Source organism: Asterias amurensis, chromosome 21 (assembly GCF_032118995.1).
Source record: "Asterias amurensis chromosome 21, ASM3211899v1".
Taxonomy (NCBI): domain Eukaryota; kingdom Metazoa; phylum Echinodermata; class Asteroidea; order Forcipulatida; family Asteriidae; genus Asterias; species Asterias amurensis.
Genome location: NC_092668.1, coordinates 7845507 through 7867256, shown reverse-complemented (window position 1 = coordinate 7867256; position 21750 = coordinate 7845507). Strand labels below are relative to the sequence as shown.

Sequence of the window (21750 nt, the reverse complement as noted above, 5' to 3'; positions counted from 1 at the left end):
TAATTTGTCAATTTTTACTTGGTTCTATTTCTGTTGACTCTTTGATCCTCACATGTACATGTACAACACAAATATAATGCAAAACTGACCTGATCTCTAACTATCATTAGAAATGCTCTCCTGATGGTTCTATTTCTGTTGACTCTTTAGATCCTCACATGTACAACACACATACAATTTCTGGCATTGGTATAAATAAAATGCAAACATGTAAAAAAAAAGAAGAAAAAAAAAAGACTCCTAATAAATTAAGCTTCTTGATTCTTTTAGATTATGTAGTTCATTATGTTAAAGTCACCTGGAAGTGGTATTTTGTCAAAATAAAGCTTTTGTCACTAAAATTATATGTGTTTTGATAAGTGGAATGTGAATAAACAGTTAACTAAGGTTCTAAAAATTAGTTTTTATTTCATTTACAAATTTAAGAGTAAGCCCGACCTGTGAGGGTGCTGTTCGTGACGTCAATTGAGGTGCGATATTTAAAGAGAAAATGTGTAATCTGGCCCAGTACACTACGTCAGGGTACCTGATCGGTACAATGCCTACGTACAGAACGGAGCAGACTGCACGCACTATGGCTGCTGTGCAGACGGTCCACTAGGATTACCCTGCATGGTGACTCGCATGCAGTGCCAACAAAAAAATGTGTTGCTTTGCATTTAAGCTAAAAACATGCCCTCAAAGTTCAAACTTACTCGATTTTTTTCAAAATGGAAAATGCTCCATTATTGGTTCATCACGTCTTTCATGTACTGTACCTTCTCCGACTTTCCACTAGCTGGACAATTTTTTGGGATGGCGTCATGTTTTAGTAGAACTTTTATCTTTATGACAAAATAATGTGTGGTGTATTCAGGGTTCAAATCACAACGGCTCGCAGTGTTCGCTGCACAGCGCAGACCTTCGCGGCCCACAGCCGCCTTTACTTGGGATCTGCAGAAAACAGATGCTACATGCTGTAACTGACCACATCTTTATAGTTGTTTTGCTGCATCAAGCAGCAATACACCTGGTCAGCATTGACGGAAAAATGTAAGAAAATCCTTTTTTTCGAATTGTACAAACTCATGACTTGGAGGGGGGTCGATGTTAGATCGACGCAAAGTCTGCCTTGATTGACGCCACAAAAGGGGATAGGTGGAGTCACCCCCCCCCAAACAACTTAATCTAATTTTTAAACACATACACAAATAATTACAAAAACATTGTTTTATTATTCATAAACATACTCTTATGTTTGAAGAAAAATCTATTTCCAGGTGCCTTTAAAGCCATTGGACACTTTCGGTAAATAGTATTGTCCAAGGCCAACACGTGTATCACAACTTATATATAAAATAACAAACCTGTGAAAATTTAGGCTGAATCGGTCATCGGAGTCGGGAGAAAATAGCGAAGAAAACCCTACCTTGTTTCCGCACGTTTCGCCATGTCATGACATGTGTTTTAAATAAATTCGTAACTCTTGACATTGAGAATTGATATTGTTTTAATGGTTTCTCAAAAAGTAAAGCATGAAATAATATTTCAAGAGAAGTCTTTCACCATTACCTTTTGTAAACCCTGTAAGTCATTTGTAAATCTGTGAGCTTTTAATTTTTTTTTTTGTACCGAAAGTGTCCAATGGCTTTAATTCAAAGGTACACATTTATTGTTACAACAATCATCAGTAACATATTGTGATATTTTATTGGTCGAGAACCAACCAAGTGCGAAGGAGTGTTGTTAACCGGTGTACATCTGGATCGTTCCCAACATTGGTCAATTTTTCGGCGCTTTGTACTACCGGTACTCAGCCACGGGTTCGAGGCATCAGTGAAGAATTGTTTCTTATTTGAACAACTGTTTGTCTGCTTATTAAACTATGCATACTCCGTCAAAAGAATGTTTGGAGATGACAACAGAACTACGGGAAGAGTAATAATAATGTTACCAAGGTACATGTAAAAGAAAACAACTGTTGCACGCAATTGTACACCAGTACACCGATTTCACCAAACTACGTAGGAAGCATTGAACCCATCCTAAGTTAGGACGGGTTACTCGTCCTAACTCGAGTTAGGATTAATCCTAGAGTTTTGTGAAATCGGCTGCAGGGCACCCTGTCACAGCATGCAACTATTGTATACTGGTCTTGAAAGAAACAAATGTTTGACTTTAAACAACAATCAAAGTTGATTCACAATATATCAATCAATTGGTTTCTTTAAAGACAGTGGACACTATTGGTAAATGTCAAAGACCAGTCTTCTCACATGGTATATCTCAACATATGCAAAAAATAACAAACCTGTGAAAATTTTAGCTCGATTGGTTGTCGGAGTTATGAGATAACTATGAAGAAGAAAAAAACCCTTGTCACACGAAGTTGTGTGCTCTGAGATGCTTGATTTCAAGACCTCAAATTCTAAACTTGAGGTCTCGAAATCAAATGCGTGGAAAATTACTTCTTATTGTAAAACTACGTCACTTCAGAGGGAGCCGTTTCTCACAATGTTTTATACTATCAATCTCTACACATAACGCGTTAACAAGTGAGGCTTTATGCTGATAATTATTTTGAGTAACTACCAAAAGTGTCCACTGCCTTTAACAAGTTACATTTTTTTTACAACTACTGTCGAGTCGATATTTGGCTAACATGTGGAACATGCAGAGTACATATGTAGGTGAAGTCTTGCTAACATTAACATAGATTACTTATGTCTTATATGAAATATTCTTAAATGAACCAAATTTAGACCTTTATTTTATTAAATATCTGTTGGAAACTGGAAGGGAAATAATTCACCTCGAGTTATCCAGCAGTCTTGCAACCTTCAGTTGAAATGCAATTGATAGCCTATACATGTACATGTGTATGTATTACTTTAAATGCCTTGTACTTCAGGATTTGTTCTCATCTTGTGGAGATGTTCAGCCGCCACAATTTTATATCTACGGCCTCCATGACAACTGCTACAACTTGATAGATTGCAAGTTAATGATAGCACTTTGTACCACAAACTGTACCTGGGGGAGACAGTACCCAAATTCTATGGTCAGCCAAAAATACACAAACAAAATACCTTGTTAAGCCCACTCGTTTGTATACAATGTATGTATTGGCACTGCGATATCCGACCCTGTTGTTTTGAACTTCTCTGTGCCACAGGGGTCGGTACTCGGCCCGCAGTGGTTTACGCTGTACACTTTACCGATTCGTGACATCATCCTCAAATTTAATCTGAATTACCATGTGTACGCAGAAGACACTCAGCTATACATCACGTTTAAATCTTCTCAAGAAAACGCCAATGCATCTATTGCAAGACTTGAGAAATGCATCCAAGAGATTCGACGTTGGACACAACAAAACTTCCTGAAGTTAAATGATGATAAGACAGAGTTCCTTTTATTTGGGTCACGTCAACAGTTAACTAAGGTTTCAGTGCCATACATCTCCATCGGTGATGCTCGGATAGCTCCCTCGCTGAAAGCTCGGAACTTAGGGGTTATTTTTGATTCATCGATGACACTTCAGCCACACATCAACAACATTGTTCGTTTATCATCATATCACATCAGGAATATAGGTAAGATTCGCAAGTACTTGGACAAAAGTGCCACTGAAAAGGTCATTCACGCATTTGTTACTTCTCGTCTTGACAACGGCAATGCTCTTCTCTACAGTCTTCCTAACAACCAGATTTCCCGACTTCAACGGCTCCAAAATACTGCTGCTCGCATTGTGACACTGTCTAGAAAATCCTGTTCTATCACCCCCATTCTGAAATAACTACACTGGCTCCCTATCTCTCAACGAATCATCTTCAAGCTGATGCTCATTGTCCACAAGGCTCTAAATGGCAAGGCTCCCCACTATATTTCTGAACTGCTTCAAGTTTACACTCCATCAAGGAATCTTCGATCAAGTTCCATGCTTCTCCTCATTGAACCCAAGTCTCGACACTCATGGGGTGACAGGTCTTTTTCTGTAGCCGCGCCACGCATCTGGAACTCTCTACCACTTAATCTTCGATCTTGTCTTTGTACCGCAAAATTCAAGTCTCTTCTCAAAACTTATCTTATGTCACAGGTTTTCAATGACTAATTTTGTTGTGTCTGTTTTTCTTTGTGTTGTGTTTTTTTGTTTTGTTTTGTTTTGGTTTACTGCGCCTTGAACACCCAGCAGGGTGGATATGTGCGCATTACAAGTGTTATTATTATTATTATTATTATTATTATTATTATTATTATTATTATTATTACAATGTACATGTAGCTAAATATCTGGCATACATAATAGGATCGCTAGCAGGAAAATCCAACCATCATCTCTTTATAAATAGCCAAATCATGTCTGTCTGTCTGTCTGTCTGTCTGTCTGTCTGTCTGTGCCTGTCTGTCTGTGCCTGTCTGTCTGTGCCTGTGTCTGTCTGTGCCTGTCTGTCTGTGTCTATCTGTCTGTGTCTGTCTGTCTGTCTGTGTCTGTCTGTCTGTCTGTCTGTCTGTCTGTCTGTCTGTCTGTCTGTCTGTCTGTCTGTCTGTCTGTCTGTCTGTCTGTCTGTGCCTGTCTGTGCCTGTCTGTGCCTGTCTGTGCCTGTCTGTGCCTGTCTGTGCCTGTCTGTGCCTGTCTGTGCCTGTCTGTCTGTCTGTCTGTCTGTCTGTCTGTCTGTCTGTCTGTCTGTCTGTCTGTCTGTCTGTCTGTCTGTCTGTCTGTCTGTCTGTCTGTCTGTGCCTGTCTGTGCCTGTCTGTGCCTGTCTGTGCCTGTCTGTGCCTGTCTGTGCCTGTCTGTGCCTGTCTGTGCCTGTCTGTGCCTGTCTGTCTGTCTGTCTGTCTGTCTGTCTGTCTGTCTGTCTGTCTGTCTGTCTGTCTGTCTGTCTGTCTGTCTGTCTGTCTGTCTGTCTGTCTGTCTGTCTGTCTGTCTGTCTGTCTGTCTGTCTGTCTGTCTGTCTGTCTGTCTGTCTGTGCCTGTCTGTGCCTGTCTGTGCCTGTCTGTGCCTGTCTGTGCCTGTCTGTCTGTCTGTCTGTCTGTCTGTCTGTGCCTGCCTGTGCCTGTCTGTGCCTGTCTGTGCCTGTCTGTGCCTGTCTGTGCCTGTCTTCACTAGTCGGTTCTATGTTTTCAGGTGTCCTCACTAGTCATTCGTGTACAGAACCAATGGGGATTGCTTCAATACAGGAACAACAGAAAGTACAATACATTGTCATCTAAATAGCTGTGCTGTAGCTGTGTGTACGGTGGGCATGTATCCTATTGATAACCAAGGACTTTGACAAAAGGGATCCGGGAAAAAGTCACATCGGGGACAGTTCTCGGTAGATTTTGTGTACAAAACCAATGGGGACGTCTGAAAAATAATTTATGTCCAAACAATGGGAGAACAAAGAGAAGTCTACGGTCTACACCATAAACATGTGTGTGCGTGCGTGTACTTGTCATCGCTGCAAACCGAGCTCTTCGGTGTGAATACACACTAGCAAATCGAGGACTTTTAGCACAGCGAGGACGTCCTCGCTTTGAAAAATTGTGATAAATGCAGCATTATAGCCAGTTTGGACGCCACTGAGATATCTAAGCTTTTGGGACTAATCCTCGGTTTACGTCATTTACGAGAGGAGTATGTGTGAGTTAACACAATTCTGTTGCCGGAGCGGTGGGTTAGCACTCTTGGATGGTTACATCGCCCTCTGTTGATATGAAGTTTCCTTCTTGTAGGTAGTAGAGGCGGCCATTTCTAAATCTGAACTCATTTATGCATGACGGTTAGCTTATTCGATTTGAGTCGGGTAGCGTGGCCGGTTGCAGCTGTCATGGGGACGCATCATAAACATTGAGTGCATTGCATCCACCAGGACCCTAGAGTCAACCATTCGACCCATGGCAGCTCTCGAGAGAAGACAAGAAATGGTGAGTGATCCGAGTGTAAATAAATTGCCATGTAGGCCTAAATAAATCCTTACTGTACTGACTACATCTCTATACTATATACAGTCGTTTGACCAGTTAACGATTCCTTACACTTGTCAACAAACACATAGTTAAATGATTTAGGACATGACCAATTTATGTTTATGATTGTTTCTTTCTTGTTAGTAACTAAGCCGCCACTCTGGAATTCGGAGTTAAAAGGGGAAACTAAAACATAATATAGTTTTAAACTCCATGAAAGACATTTTTCACAAGAGTAAATACTCATGTTGCATATTGTATCACCCCTGCGGTATCATAGAATCGTCCAAGTGCGTTGAAAGACAACATGGCGGATATTGCCGTTCGTTACTAAATTCGGGGTCACAAACACCTTTTCTACAGTTACAAATACAATTGTTTCCACAGTTTTAAAGTGATTTGGGTGCATATGACTCTTGTGCATATATTGAATGTTTGACTTATGTTAAAATGTTCTGTGAAAGTGCACTGAAACATTGTTGTCGTGAGGGGTCGTGAGTTGTCGATATTTAGTGCGACCCTTATGACATGTTCCACTAAACCGATCGACTTTTGTTCGATGAATAACGTATATGTGACATCATTTTTATGTCTTCTTTCTAGTATGAAGGGGACAGCGTCATGGCACTGTGGCCTCCAAACTCGTCATGGTATCCAGCTGTAATCACCTCCATAACCAAAGGTATTTAAAGCCATTGCACCCTTTCGGTACATAAAAAAAAGGAACAGTTCACAGATTTACAAATAATTTACAGGGTTTACAGAAGGTAATGGTGAAAGACTTCTCTTGAAATATGAGTCCATGAAATGCTTAACTTTTTGAGACAACGGTAAAACTATATAAATTCTCGTTAACGAGAATTACGGATTTGTTATAAAGACATGTCATGACACGGTGAAACGCGCGAAAACAGGAGTGGGTTTTCCTGTTATTTTCTCCCGACTCCGATGTCCGATTGAGCCTAAATTTCCACAGGATTGTTATTTTAGATATACGTTGTGATACACCAAATGTGGGACTTGGACAATACTGTTTACCGAAAGTGTATAATGGCTTTAAACAAGTATCATTACTTTTGTACTGTGGACACACGAAATGACAGTTTCACACCCTTATTGTGATCCACATTACGTGAAGAGCACGTTTTAAAGATGGCACAAAGTTGTATGTTTCCCCCACCCCCCCCCCCCCACCCCCCAAATGAAATGAAAATTAATCAAACGTTTGCCTTTCATTTTTCAGGGAAGTCACTAATCAAGTACTGTGTGCGTTACAGTGATGATGGCATCACACGCTCCTTATTTGAGCACAAGGTGAGTAAATGATGATGTCATGTATTAATTCCATCGATATTAATTTAATAACATGCTATGTGTCTTCATAATATTTTATGTTCTGTACAATTGAGACGTTTTTCCAAGGTTGACGTGTTGAGGCAAACAAATGTCCTCTCTAAATGTAACAGAGTGCAAAAACACTTGCTGTTTACGGCAAGCGGCTCGCTTTATAGTAACAGCTGGATAGTAACCAATCCGTGCCACATTGAGTACAATGATCAACACAAATATGGCTCAAAATTGCGTGGTATTCGTTTTACCTCGTCGACAAACACGGTCGGCCATTTATGGGAGTCAAAACTTGGACTCCCATAAATGGCCGACCGTGTTCGTTCGCGACGTAATATGAAAACCGTGCAATTTGGAGTGATACTTGTGTGGATCATTATATTCTACTTGTAAAACATCTTTCTAACCATATGCATTTCATAAGAAATGGTTTCAAACGCTGTTCATAGACCAACTCGACCGATCCAAGGCAACGTGTTCCTTTAAGTTCTGACTAGCTTAGTGCTTATGTATTATTTGCCTATCAATTTAAGGGCACGCTGATCCACTCAACCGTATATATTTAATTCGTGTCATAATCCTAATCATATCTCAGTGGTGTTAATTATGTCATTTATCTTTTCCTTGCTAGCTGGCCCATCAAACATCAGGTTTTCAGTCTGATACTTCAAGGTGTGTCAACCCCAACACCAATTGCAGGGATGACGATGACCCACAAGCTATTTTTCAGTCTGATCCTTCAAGGTCTGTCAACCCCAACACCAGTTCCTGGGATGACGATGACCCACAAGCTATTTTTCAGTCTGATCCTTCAAGTTGTGTCAACCCCAACACCAGTGCCTGCGATGACGATGACCCACAAGCTATGTTAGAAACTGCCGAGCTTCACCAAAGCAATGAAGCTGTAGGATGTGAAACAAATGATTCGAGTGAGAAGTGTGCCGTAACAGTCATGCAGACCGATAATGTCGGTAGACAAAGGAAATGGGACAAAAAACACTATTGCTTTTACTGTGATGAGCCTCAGGCCAAGTTACCCCGTCATCTTCAGTCGCGTCACAAAGAGGAGAGGGAAGTTGTAGAGATAGCATCGGAGACCGACGTTAGTGCCCGCAAGAAACTTCTGTTATACATCCGCAATATTGGTAATCACAGACACAATTGCCAAGTCCTTAGAGAGGGAAAGGGTGTCCTTATTATAGTATACAGACCAAATCATGAGGCATCTCCACACGCATATGGACCATGCATACATTGTTATGGCTATTACGTGCGTCTTGATCTTTGGCGTCATCAGTGCCCACTTAAGCCTGCGCTCCCTGCACAGACTGATGGTAGCAGTAGGAGAGGTTGTGTTAGGGGGCGAGTAGCTAACAAGAGTGATTTGTTAAAACCACCCCCTGCTGGTGTATCTTTCCAGTTGAACAAGGTTCTTAGTTCTATGAGGAGAGACAATGTTGGTCTGATTGTCAAGAATGATTCTTTGATTCTGGAAGTTGCCAAACGTGAATACCTTAGACTTGGCCACGATGTTACCCAACATGGCTACATTCGGAACAAACTACGAGAACTTGGTCGTCTTGTTATACAACTGAGACAAAACACCCACCAACCAAATGCATCACTGGAAGTATTCGTGCATCCCCACCATCTGAATGATATCGTCAAGGCTGTTCATGATGTCGCCGGCTTCAGTGAAGGAAAACAGATGTATCACGTTCCATCTCTAGCACTCAAGATTGGACATTCCATCAAGAGATGTGCACTCATACTTCAAACAAGTGCTTTAGAGTTTAATTTTAGGCAAAAAGCGGAACAGGCCGAACAGTTTAGGCAGTTATGTGAAATAAAGTGGCCAGAACTTGTGTCAACGCACGCCCACAGAACACTGTACCAAGGAAAGCGCAACAAACCTGCTGATCTCCCCACAAATGCAGATGTGGTGAAAATCTCATCGTTCCTTCATGAAACTGGCAACCGGGAAGTGCAGCTCCTACACTCTGCTAAGGGCCATGAAATTACACCAGCTTGGAAGAAATTGAATGAAGTCACACTGTGCCATCTCATTATCTTCAACCGCAGACGACAGGGGGAAGTATCCAAAATGAAACTTGAAGATTTTCAGAAGCGAAGTAGTGCAGCCATTGTGAATGGTGATTGCCTAATGACTGATCTTGAATGGCACCTCTGTAAAATGTTCAAAGTCATTGAAATAGTTGGTAAGAGGGGCAGAACTGTTCCTGTGCTTCTTGGTACTGATGTGATGGCGTGGTTGAAGGCTCTGGTCGCAAATAGAAATGCAGCTGGAGTGGCACAAGACAATATATTCTTATTCGCACGAAGTTGTTACGGAGGCTCAGGTCATATACGAGGAAGCGACTGTCTACGAGCATATGCAAATCAGGCGGGCCTTGAGAATGCTGATAGCATGCGGTCTACAAAGCTTCGTAATCATGTAGCGACTGTTTCACAAATTCTGGCCTTGAATGAACATCAGCTTGAAACACTTGCAGACTTCATGGGTCATGATTTGCGGGTCCATCGTGAGTACTACCGGTTGCCAGACACTGTCCAGAGGGTTACCAAACTGTCTAGACTTTTCCTCAGCTTGGAGAGAGGCAACTTGGTTTCGCAACATGGCAAATCTTTGGAGGAGTTGCATGTTACTGGAGGTAAACAAACCTGTTTTTAACTTGTCTTTCCAAATTAATTCCCCCCCCATAACATTCATTCATTCACAACATAACATTCATAACATTCATTCACTGTACAACCTCCCCCCCCCCCCCCCCATCCCCCCCCCCAATGGATTGGCCAACATGTTTAGGTGTGTGCGCCAAAAAGCAAGCATACCTAAATGTTACAATTGCTCTTTGTTTTTGGGGCATGATAACTCGGCCTGTGGCCGTCATCACCTAACCCCCCCCCCCCCCCCATTTTGAACATCATTCACTGTACACCCCAAACCCCACACACCCAACCCAACGGATTGGCACACATTTTTATTTGTGTGCCAGAAAGCAATCAAAGCTAACTGTAGAAGTTTTATTTCTTTTTATTGCAGAAGGCTTCAGCAGCGATGACGACAGCAGTGATTCAGGTGACTCGTGTGACCCAGCTTTGGAGGACAGTGTTGATGACAGTAAGTTTGTAATATTTGTGACTGCCTATATCTCTTGTAGGTCTCTTGCATATGCTGGTCCTATTCCCTGTTGACCGACCCCCCTAGACCCAAATGCGATAAGATGCCAGACTCCGTTTGCTTTCAACAAATTTAAGGTGTCATGCACCACCAAAGTACAGTCATAACCTAAAGTCACTCTGTAGGCACAGCCGAGTGATTAGCCCATCTCGGCAACTCATTTTGTACGGTAGCATGAAACAAGATGGCTGCTTCTTGTCAGGCATTTTCTGCAGGTACCTTTATCGCATTCTTTTGTGCTCAGTTGCGTATTGATTTACTCGAGGAGTAAATGTCACATCGGTAACATGAACATATTTAGGTTATGTATACGCCCCATTTGATTATGTTGACTAATTTACCTCTTCTTTCCTGTGTGTTGTAGGAAGGCCACCAACCCAAACGGATCCAGCTCCAAAAGATCAACAAGTCAAGCGTCGACAATTCAAGCGACGCCCCTGGACTGCCCAGGAAAAGAAAGACGTCACCGAGGGCTTGCAGAGATTCTTTTTGCTGAAGAAGATTCCAGGGAAACGTGACATTGAATCGTCCTGTCCTGTGGCATTGCAGACCAGAACTTGGAGAAACATTAAGGACTTTTGTAGAAACACGATGACACTTCAACAAATTTAAGGTCTCATGCACCACCAAAGTACAGTCATAACCTAGAGTGACTCTGTAGGCACAGCCAAATTATTAGTCTAGACCTTTGGCCTGCCCCCCCCCCAAGAACAAGAAAATACATGTACCACCCCCAACAACACTTCCTAGAAGGCCAGTATACACATTGACATTAGTGAACCGCAAGAACAAGGATTCATGTGTTATGTCCTCACATCGATAGGTACCATTCGACTTTTGGCAATGTCCTCCATTGGATAGTATGAAAAGTATGTCCTCAATCTGCAGTGTACACATGTATTGGTGTGTGTGTGTGTGTGTTATTGGATCTCCTCCCTGGATACTGCATCAAACCTCGCCAAATTAACACGGAAGAAAGGAGCTGACTTTGTCTTGACACTCATCGAAATCCGTTCAAAATTAACAGATTTATGAGCAAAAAAACACCAAAATTTGTGGGGTTTTCCGCGCCATTTTCACTGTTGCTATGGGCAGCGCGCGCCTACAGTGCAAGCAAAGAACTGTTGCTATGGGCCGCGCGCGCCTACAGTGCAAGCAAAGAACTGTTGCTATGGGCAGTGCGCGCCTACAGTGCAAGCAAAGAACTGTTGCTATGGGCAGCGCGCGCCTACAGTGCAAGCAAAGAACTGTTGCTATGGGCAGCGCGCGCCTACAGTGCAAGCAAAGAACTGTTGCTATGGGCTGCGCGCGTACAGTACAACTTTTGCTATGGGAGGGATCATGGAGAACCAAGGCAGGCATTAGAGCATGTGGGACGAGGAAGGGGCAGTAGGGGGGACGGGGGAACGGCACCTTTTATTTAAATGTTGCTATGGGACGGGGATCATGGAGAACGGACGCAGGCATTAGAGCACATGGGCGGGGAGAGGAAGGGGCAGGGGGAACGGTACCTAACATGCAGCTTCATTTTTTCAGGACCAGGACATGCATCCGTCCTCAAGCAAACTATGGCAAACTTAATAAATACATGCCTTAAATGTTTACACATGGAGACACTAATTACGGTCACAGTAAGCCAACTGGCAGAGATTATATATTAAACTGACATGGGCCCCACCCATACACCTTGCAAACATTTATGTTTGCAAACCTATGGTATTTAAGTCAACAGTCTCAAAATGTCACTGAACTGGACAGCGCCATCATTTATTTACCATTTATATCAATACTCCTTACCCCTCCCTTGGGGTATTGTGGGTTGATGAGCAACTTAAAGCTACCTTCGCATACCACCCTTCTAGTGGGAGCGGTATCTTCAGGTTGTTTTGAGACTGAAACACATGCAAGTACCATTACATGACTTACCAACCATTGGTCCATGTCAACCACGACCAAAAGACATTATTTTATGTCCAATTACTTCACATTGTTCAGCCTTTCTAAGAACGAACATGACCTCCACATAAATAAACAAAAATTGAAATAAACAAAGAAAAACCATATCCCCCAGCGGAAAAAGATTTACTCCTGCCCATTTCAATATTATTCCAAAACTTCACACTCTGATGGAAACCATTAAACATGAACACCCGATAACATAATATAAATCACAACAAAGAAAACACACGGAATTAAACCAACAGTGTTCCCGTTGTTTTCCTTTAAAAACACCTGAAATTTTATCCAACTGATGTACCGCCAAACCCGTTCAATACAACCTAATAAACACAAGGTATCTGACACCGACCTTTTCCGTACTTGGGAAATCTTTCACTTAAATTCCCTTGGAATTTTGGTTTTCTACTATACTTGTGCATTGTTATACCACAACCCTTGCTAGTGCACTGGATCGTCATGCCCCTCAAATGGTTAAATCCATTGCTGTTCGGCCTCTAGTCCCATGGTTCAACGATAGCATTAAGGCTGCGAAAAGGTTAAGAAGACAAGCTGAGCAGAAATGGCGACGCACAAGAAATAATTCGGACTTGAATGACTATAAGGCTCATAGGAATGTCATGAATAGTTTAATGGAAAGAGCTAGGCGTTCATTCTATTCCAGCTTAATTGATGTTAACTCCTCAGACCCAGCTAAGCTTTTCAAAGTCACCAAAAAGTTACTGAAACAGCATTCTGATCATCAGCTTCCTCCATTCAGTGATAAAACAGAACTTGCTTATGAGATGGGTTGCTTTTTTAAAACTAAAATTGATGATATTCATGCTAGGCTCAATTGTCAAGATGTCAGTGGATCTAGTTTGCCTAATTTTAATCTAACTTCTGATACCATGTTTGATAGGTTTCTCCCACTCACTGAATTAGAGGTGAGAAAACTTATTATGGATTCTACACGTAGGTCCTGCACATTGGATCCCATGCCAACATCTGTTGAGAACTGTATGGACACGTTGCTACCGGTTATTACTAACATTATTAACACTTCATTGACTTCTGGTACTTTCCCCGCTGACTGGAAAGAATCCCTTGTTACTCCTCTTTTAAACTAGACAGCGAAGCTGCCATGGCGAGCTGCCGATCGCCAGATAGAACCATTGACTGACAGAAAAACCAATCATTTGATCAACTGATGGTCACAGGGGTGGAGACATTGACAAGTATGAAGTTAAGACCATTTAAGGTTTTCATCTTTTCATATTATCTACATGTGAGCAGCAATATTTGATTCAAGTTTTAAATCTGTACATCATTGCAATAAAGAGTGATGACCATTTAAAGGGACACGTTGCCTTTTCCAGAAGAATAGTTTCAATTCAGTACATCGTTGCAATAAGAAGTTATGACCATTTAAGGTTTTCATTGTTTCAGCTCATTCAACTGGAACCATTGATGCACTCTTTGAATTTTATCTTTTCATATGTATCTATACGACAGAAGCAATGTATTAAGTTTCAAGTCAGTACATCGTTGCAATAAGAAGTTATGACCATTTAAGGTTTTCATTGTTTCAGCTCATTCAACTGGAACCATTGATGCACTCTTTGAATTGTATCTTTTCATATGTATCTATACGACAGAAGCAATATTTGACTTAAGTTTCAAGTCAGTACATCATTGCAATCAGGAGTTATGATCATTTTATGTTTTCATTCAACTGGAACCAGTGACAGAGAGATTGATTTTTGTTTAAACAAATTATTTCAAAACTTTAAGATTTAAGTTTGAGTTTGTTTCTTTAAAATCCAGATGTCAATGTTTGACTTTGAGCCTGAAAAAAAAAACTTTAACATTTTTTGTATTCCAAAAACTTTAACATTTTTTTTATTCCAAAAACTTTAACATTTTCTTATTCCAAAAACTTCAACATTATTGGAAAACATAGCTAAAAACTACAAAAAATGACTGACAAGTATATATAACAATCTCACTTGGATTTGTACATACCAAAAACAACTCAACTCAAAGACTGAAACTAAAACCAAAAACTTTAACATTTCCACTGAGTGCGGACGGCCGGACGGACGGACGGACGGACAGACGGACGGACAAAATCAGTATTACATAGGCTCGCATACTGCTAAAGCAGCTCACCAAAAAGGAGGGTCTTGATGTTAAACGGTTAGAAAACTATCGTCCTGTAAGCAATCTATCTTTCATTTCCAAATTAGTTGAAAGGGCAGTTTTCAATCAGGTTCACAATCATATGACTTTTAATAATTTGTACCCGCCCCTACAGTCCGCTTACAGGAAAAACCATAGCACAGAAACCACACTCATTAAGTTGAACAATGATATTCTGTTAAAAATGAATTCTCAGCAGGTTATTCTTCTTATTTTACTTGATCTTAGTTCTGCATTTGACACTGTCGATCATTCCATTTTTCTGACTCGTTTGAATGACAAATTTGGCATTGCCGGTCAGGCACTTGATTGGCTTAAATCATATTTACAGGGTAGAAGTCAGCGAATTCTAATACAGGGTGCAAAGTCCGACAAATTTGACCTTATGTGTGGCATACCCCAGGGTTCTTGTCTTGGACCACTTTTGTTTACTATTACTATGATACATGTACACAGTTGTATTTATCTTTTAAGCCTAACAGTGTGATCAATCAATCTGATGCTATTTCTGCTATGGGAAGCTGTGTTAAAGACATTAGAACTTGGATGTTTCATGATAGACTTATGTCAAACGACACTAAACACAATTTATTTGTCTCGGGACTAAACAACAGCTGTCCAAGATTAACATTCCTGGTATAGTTGTTGGCGATGCTAATATTGTGCCTGTAAGAATCTTGGCACATGGTTTGATTCTACAATGTCTATGTCTACCCATGTTACATGTACTAAAGTTTGTTCTGCAGCTTATTATCATCTCTACAACATTAAACGTATTAGCAAGTATTTGTCATCCAGATCACTTACTATTTTAATTCATGCTTTTGTGACTAGCCGCCTGGATTATTGCAACGGATTACTTTATGGGTTGCCTAGTTGTCAGTTGTCAAAGCTTCAAAGGATTCAAAATGCCGCAGCCCGGCTGGTTTCAAATTCTCACCGTTGGAGTCACATAACTCCCATTCTTACCAGCTTACACTGGCTTCCTGTTAAGTTTAGGGTTGAATTCAAGATTTTACTAATGGTTTTAAATGTTTACATGATCTTGCTCCGACTTATTTAAATGAAATAATTACTGTCAGAAGTCAAAGGTGTCACAACCTCAGGTCAACAGGTGAAGTCTTTTTAGAATATCCAAACGGCAAAATGCTTATCACTTTAGGAAATCAAGCTTTTTATTCAGCAGCACCAAATCTATTGAACAACTTGCCAGCAAACATTCGTAAACTGCATTCACACACCCCGCGAGAAAATTTTCCACATCTACCTAGAGAAAACCAATTCGACCTAAATATTACCACCTTTGATACCTTTCCTATATGTGCAAACACAAAAAGGAAATAAAAAACCCGCTCATAACCTGACACATATCAATGGAAATGAAATACACACACCATTTTCTCATAATTCCATGTTTGGAAGGGAAAAATTTACCATTTCCAAAGTATAACAAACACAAATTAGCCCCGGAATCCAGAACTTCAAGGTTTAGTTTTCCCGCGCCTTTGTGAGAGCCCACCCACCAGAACCACTGGACACTAATCTCCGCATTCACTACAAGGAACCCAGGACCAACTTACACGACGCCATTCAAGCACGGATGTATACACAATGGATTATATACGGTGAACTTGCCTACGTCCGCACTAAAGCCTTATAGCTCCCGACCCTCAAGCGTACAACCATCGACATCATGTCTACCAAACTGAGCAAGAGCTACAAGATACCCAAGCGTTCTCGCAAGTCAAGCCTGCCTCCGACCAAGCAACAGTCTCTGTCACCGACGTCTTCAGATTGTTCAGACATCCCCTGCGGCCAATTACCCTAATCGACCATCTAGTGGATTCGCTTCTAACACCCCTCGAAAGCCGGGGAACAAACCAACCGAAAAAAACACCCTAAAGGAAACATGACTTTAATCTGGTAAAATCTGTAGCAGAACCGGTTACTAAACTGACTTCTGCACAGAGACATATTGCCAAACAGCTATCGGTTTTCCAAAAGGCCATCTCGTCCAAATCTCCCCTACCATACCTCACTACTGCAGTGAAGTCGCCACACCCACACCGGGGCCTATCCTACCAGCAATCCTTCAAGGATTCCTGGGAATACGGCCTCACTAGCTTTCGCTCAACTAGCTCTCGAGGAGTACAAGACTTTGGAACAAGACACGGTGGCAAAACTCACAACAGCAAAGGAGGCAAGACAGCGAACCAAAGAACACTTCGAAGAACCAGAGTTACGGAGAGCAAACCACCTATTCGGCTTTTTCACCCTTCCAAAACAACACCCGACCAAGGGGACGAAGAGAAAGCTCGAACAACGTAACTGAGCTCCAACACAAACCAAACCAACCGGTCCTTTTCAGGACCAACACACCTTCCTAAGAGAGATTTAAATACTTGTGATTAATAATATAGTAAGGCATTCCCTTATACTTATTACTATAATAAATCCAGTTTTATTTTAATTAATAAAATTCACTTTCCCTATCTTCTCTTACAATGGCAAAACGTAAATTGGTTAAAGGAGCTCCCCACTCACAATCCAACAGAAAAGCCAACCGCTTTTCACGCAAGTGCGTACAACACAAACATGTTAATAAGAATAATATTCTTACCAACTTAGCGCTAGACAGTGAACGTTTCATCACAAACCTATCAAAGACAAACCTCTCCACTATCGAGAAAATTGCCTTAGGAAAAGGTCTTCATTTTGTTCCCACTAAACACAACTTTCACCCTGAACCTAAGGGCAAACACAACCAACAACCTTTCTTTCTTGAGAATGGAGACCTATAGATTCAATTTGAATCACCCACACTGCAATTGAAGAGTGCACAAAATTGAGGCACGAAAACATGTTATTGCTATAAAGGGGATCCTGAAAAAATATCCCCGCGGTCTAACCCCCACCTACACAAACCAATGACACAACCGTCATAACGGCTTCCTCGGTCACCCACCACAAACCCTATGGTCATAGTAACCCAACTGGCAGAGATATATTAAACTGACATGGGCCCCACCCATACACCTTGCAAACATTTATGGTTTGCAAACCTATGGTATCAAGTCAACAGTCTCAAAATGTCACTGAATTGGACAGCGCCATCATTATTTACCATATTTCTATTTCAAACTGTTTTTTATTATTACGCTAGCACGTTTAACCAGATGGGTTTTAAATTTCTTAAAAAGTCTTTGGCATATTGGCTTTTTCTATAAATTTCAAAACACTAACACAATATTTCAAATTCAATTCAAAATGTTTTTTTATTACGCTAGCACGTTAAACCCTAATACAAAAAAATGGAATCGTTAATATTTCTCAAATGAAAGTAACTGCGGAAGTGTCAAAATATCGTTAATGTTGAAATTAAACAACAAGCCAAAAGCTAAAATTTTTAAGAAATTTAAAACCCATTTGAGCCAAATTTAATGGCACTGGTAACCGTGGAATTCTGAAGCTGTTTTTCAGTCGAGTTTTCAATACAATGTGATTTGGCTTATTCTTTAAGTTTCAACATTAACGGTATAATGACACTTCCGCAGTTACTTCCATTGGCGAAATATTAACGGTTCCATTTCTTGTACTACTGTTTTCCTCATAAGGTGATTGTTTTAAGTAATCATTATGTTGTTTGGCTCTCTTGGCATTTTCTGTTTTGTCTACTGTCTGTTGATGCCAGTTGTTTTTCAGTCGAGTTTTCAATACAAGGTGATTTGGCTTATTCTCTAAGTTTCAACATTAACGATTTTATGACACTTCTGCAGTCTCTTTCATTGCCGAAACATTAACGATTCCAGTTTTTTCTTTGTGTTTTCCTCATTTAAGGTGATGTTTTAACTATTCATTGTGTTGTTTGGCTCTCTTGACATTTTCTGTTGTGTCTACTTTTTATTGATTCCAGTTGTTTTCCTGAATGTTTTTTTTTTAAGTGACAGTTGACAGTAAAACTAACACTAACACTGATTTCTTGATGTGATCTGATGTCATCGCAACCTTACTGTCGCCACATGGTCATTGTGTAACGCATCACCCCCTTGCACTATGATTCGATCATCAACAGTGCTTATTGTTATGCAAAGCAGGTATTCAGGTGTGCTAACTACCCAGTTTACCTGTCTAGTGGGACCCGCAGTACAGGAATTTGCACAAAACAAAAAAAATTGCAAAAATGCGTACAAGTGCGCAAACAGGAGATAATGAACGGGCCGAGGGAAAACAAATTATTTGACTGACAAATAATACAAAACGGGAAAAACAGGACATGAAAATATCAGCAGGACGGAAAAAATTAACGGGGCTGGGGAAATAATACCGGAAAGGAAAGAAGAAAAGGGACTAATAAATGAGACGGGACAGGAACAAAATCAACTGAACTGAGAAAAAAAAAAATGAAACGGAGTACAAAGACGGACAGGGTAATTGGTATTGTGGCGTCCCTCTTTGCTTAGCAATTAAGATTGATACAAAGTTAAGATGAATCTTAGTGCTTTGTGAAATCAAATTAGCGCAAAACTCTAGCGGGACCCGCGCCTAGCGCCAGTTTCCCACTAGTATCATCATTTTTGTTGACAAAATTAAAGACATTCAGTTAAAGGAGGGGGAGAAGATTACATCTTATGACATGTCAGCCCTGTTCACTTGTGTTCCACCTGATGAAGCGGTTGAAGTGGTCAGAGAATTCTCGGTCAAGGACAGCACGCTAGATAAATGAAACAAATTAAGCCCTGACCAAGTGTGTTCACTGTTAGAACTGTGTCTGAACACTACTTATTTTGAGTACAATGTGCAATTTACAGACAATGGTTGTGCGATGTGATCCCCAGTTTCTCCCAATTGTAAAGAAATTGTTTATGGAACCATTCAAACGCCAAGCTCTTCAATTGTTTGCTGGTACACCTCCAGCATGTTGGCTTAGATGAAGATGACACCTGCTTGAAAAACAAAGAAAATCAACTTGTTCCATTCCTTGACCACATCAACAATGTCAACAAACACATCAAGTTCAGGGGAGAGCAATCAAAGGACGACAAACTTGCATTCCTGGATTGTCTAGTCAGCATTGTAAGTGATGGCAAGCTACACACCTCAGTCTACAGAAAAGACATCCATTATGCCTGCTGTTCGACTCGCACCATCCTTGAGTCCATAAACTGGGTGTCGTTATAACGCTGTTCCATCGGGCACAACACATGTACCGATGTTCCAATGAGGACGCTAGAGTGAACAAACACAAGCACTTGAAATCAGCTCTTGGAGCTTGCGGATACAACAATTGGACATTTGAGAAAGCTCTTCACAAGTCTAAACTACGACCTCAGAGCAAACTTTCGCAAACCACTGCTAAAATCGAGATTCAACGATACAATACCATCGTCCCATACGTCTGTACTTTTGGGGAAAAACTAGAGAATTTTCAGCAAACATCAAATCCCTGTCTCATTCAAGCCCACCAATACTCTGAGACTGAAGCTAGTTCACCACAAGGACAAAGCTCTCAAGGTCAAACAAAGCAACATTGTTTTAAGAATATGTATATACATTTCTTTAACTATAACTGTTTATTTTCTGAATAGTGCCAATACAAGGCATGGTTTATGTTGCGAGTAAAATATGTCAAATGAGAGATGTGTTTAGTAAATTAAAAGGTGTTCATTTTATATTTCTAAAAAGAAGAAAGACTCCAAAATTGCAATCGGATTTCCAATCAAACATTAACTATTTACCTCTCTTTCTTCATCTGGAAGTTCTCGCCACAATCTTGCAATTTCTTTTGCTGTTTCAGTAAAACTTAGATCTGAAAAGTAAGATGTATAACACTTAAATTTTGTTTATGTATGACACATGTTACCTCTCACAGTGACCCTGAACCTTCCAAGCACTTTTATAAAATCACCCATTATCAATTAAACTCTCTGTAGGTTTGGCTCAACTGATCTTGATAACTAACCTCATACCCACGCCTCACTCTCAGTCTAAAAAACATACACCACCTCAAAACGTCATCTGTACAATGCATTTACTATGGCAGCCGATACACAGAAATAAACTATTTCGCAAAGACATTTAATGTAGCATGTAATTTTTATCTGTGTGGAAAGGCAACCCGACTATATTTCTTCTGCAGCTATCTCGTACCTTATACTCACACTCGCGCTTTGTGATCCAACCCACTTTATTGTAAGACATTACCTAATATATCATCGGTCCCGGATGACAATAAAATTTTTGTCATTATTTCAATTTGCCATAAAGAAATCCGCTAGACTTACATAATTTTGACAATCAAAGTGTTTATAAATATGAACAAAAAAATGATATGATTGACCAGACGGATTTCTTTAATCAACTTTTGAGTAGAATTGAGACATTTTGCGTTCCATTCAAAAAATAAAAACGATATGACAAAATAAACTGTTTTGTGCATTGATTATAGGGAAGTAATCAAATGTGCTACATGTACTTCTCAGCGTGGTAGCATGCGGTTGCGTGTAGGAATGTCTGCATCCCACGATTACTATTTTAATTTTGTCTTTCAATGTTGAACTAATAATTTACATTTATGTTGCATACATACGACAATGGCTCCGAATAGCATCTGTGAAACAGCCCCAAGAAATATGATTGACAAAACAATTGAAAAATGTCGGTCACAAATGTTTTGTTTTTCAGTTATTTTTCTATAACTATAGTATTGACAAAAGATTACTATATATGCGATGTGATTTTACTTTAGGGCTACAACTTTTCATTTTTCCCCAAAAAGATGGCAACATGTAAGAGCTGAGTTAACAGGAATTTTTTGTAGTTGAAGGGGTGGGGGAGGGCCATTCATTTTTAATCATTCATTTGTAGATTTTTGTTTTTATTTTTAAATCTTTCTGTCTGCTATGGATGTTTATTTTGCACTGAATTTGTATGACATGGGATAGCAACAAAATAATAATTCAAGGCTGATTCAATTTACTCTTCGAATTGAGTAATAACAAGTTTAAATATTTACTCGCTTTCAACACTCCCAACATTTTAATTCAAAATATGACCCTACCTTGACCTTTACTTCCGGTAAAAAGCTCCAAAATGAAAAAATAATATCTCCTTAAAGGATTTGGGTACTTTTTC

General features: G+C 40.3%; 2 protein-coding genes across 3 annotated transcripts in view; one reads left to right on the top strand and one right to left on the bottom strand.

Moving 5' to 3' along the window:
* LOC139952976 (transcription factor A, mitochondrial-like) overlaps positions 1-21750 on the bottom strand; it is a 71309-nt gene that overhangs the window by 37884 nt on the left and 11675 nt on the right. Inside the window, exon 3 of the mRNA XM_071952328.1 lies at positions 20355-20425. Within this exon, the coding sequence (XP_071808429.1) occupies positions 20355-20425 (71 nt within the window). The remainder of the gene's footprint in view (positions 1-20354; positions 20426-21750) is intronic.
* On the top strand, positions 9097-11179 carry LOC139952975 (uncharacterized). Of its 2 annotated transcripts, none has more exons than XM_071952327.1 (3): positions 9097-9952; positions 10348-10422; positions 10847-11179. In XM_071952327.1, exons 1-3 carry the CDS (start codon positions 9385-9387, stop codon positions 11092-11094), a joined length of 891 nt encoding a protein of 296 aa, XP_071808428.1. In that variant the 5' UTR covers positions 9097-9384; the 3' UTR covers positions 11095-11179. The 2 variants fall into 2 exon arrangements, with proteins under 2 accessions (XP_071808428.1, XP_071808427.1); XM_071952326.1 differs by having other exon boundaries at positions 10345-10422.

Coding starts and splice junctions, on each gene's coding strand:
- LOC139952975 (XM_071952326.1), top strand. CDS start 9,385: ATGAAACTTGAAGATTTTCAGAAGCGAAGTAGTGCAGCCATTGTGAAT. Junction 9,953..10,344: donor GGAGTTGCATGTTACTGGAG/GTAAACAAACCT, acceptor TTTTTATTGCAG/AAGGCTTCAGCAGCGATGAC. Junction 10,423..10,846: donor GGAGGACAGTGTTGATGACA/GTAAGTTTGTAA, acceptor TGTGTGTTGTAG/GAAGGCCACCAACCCAAACG.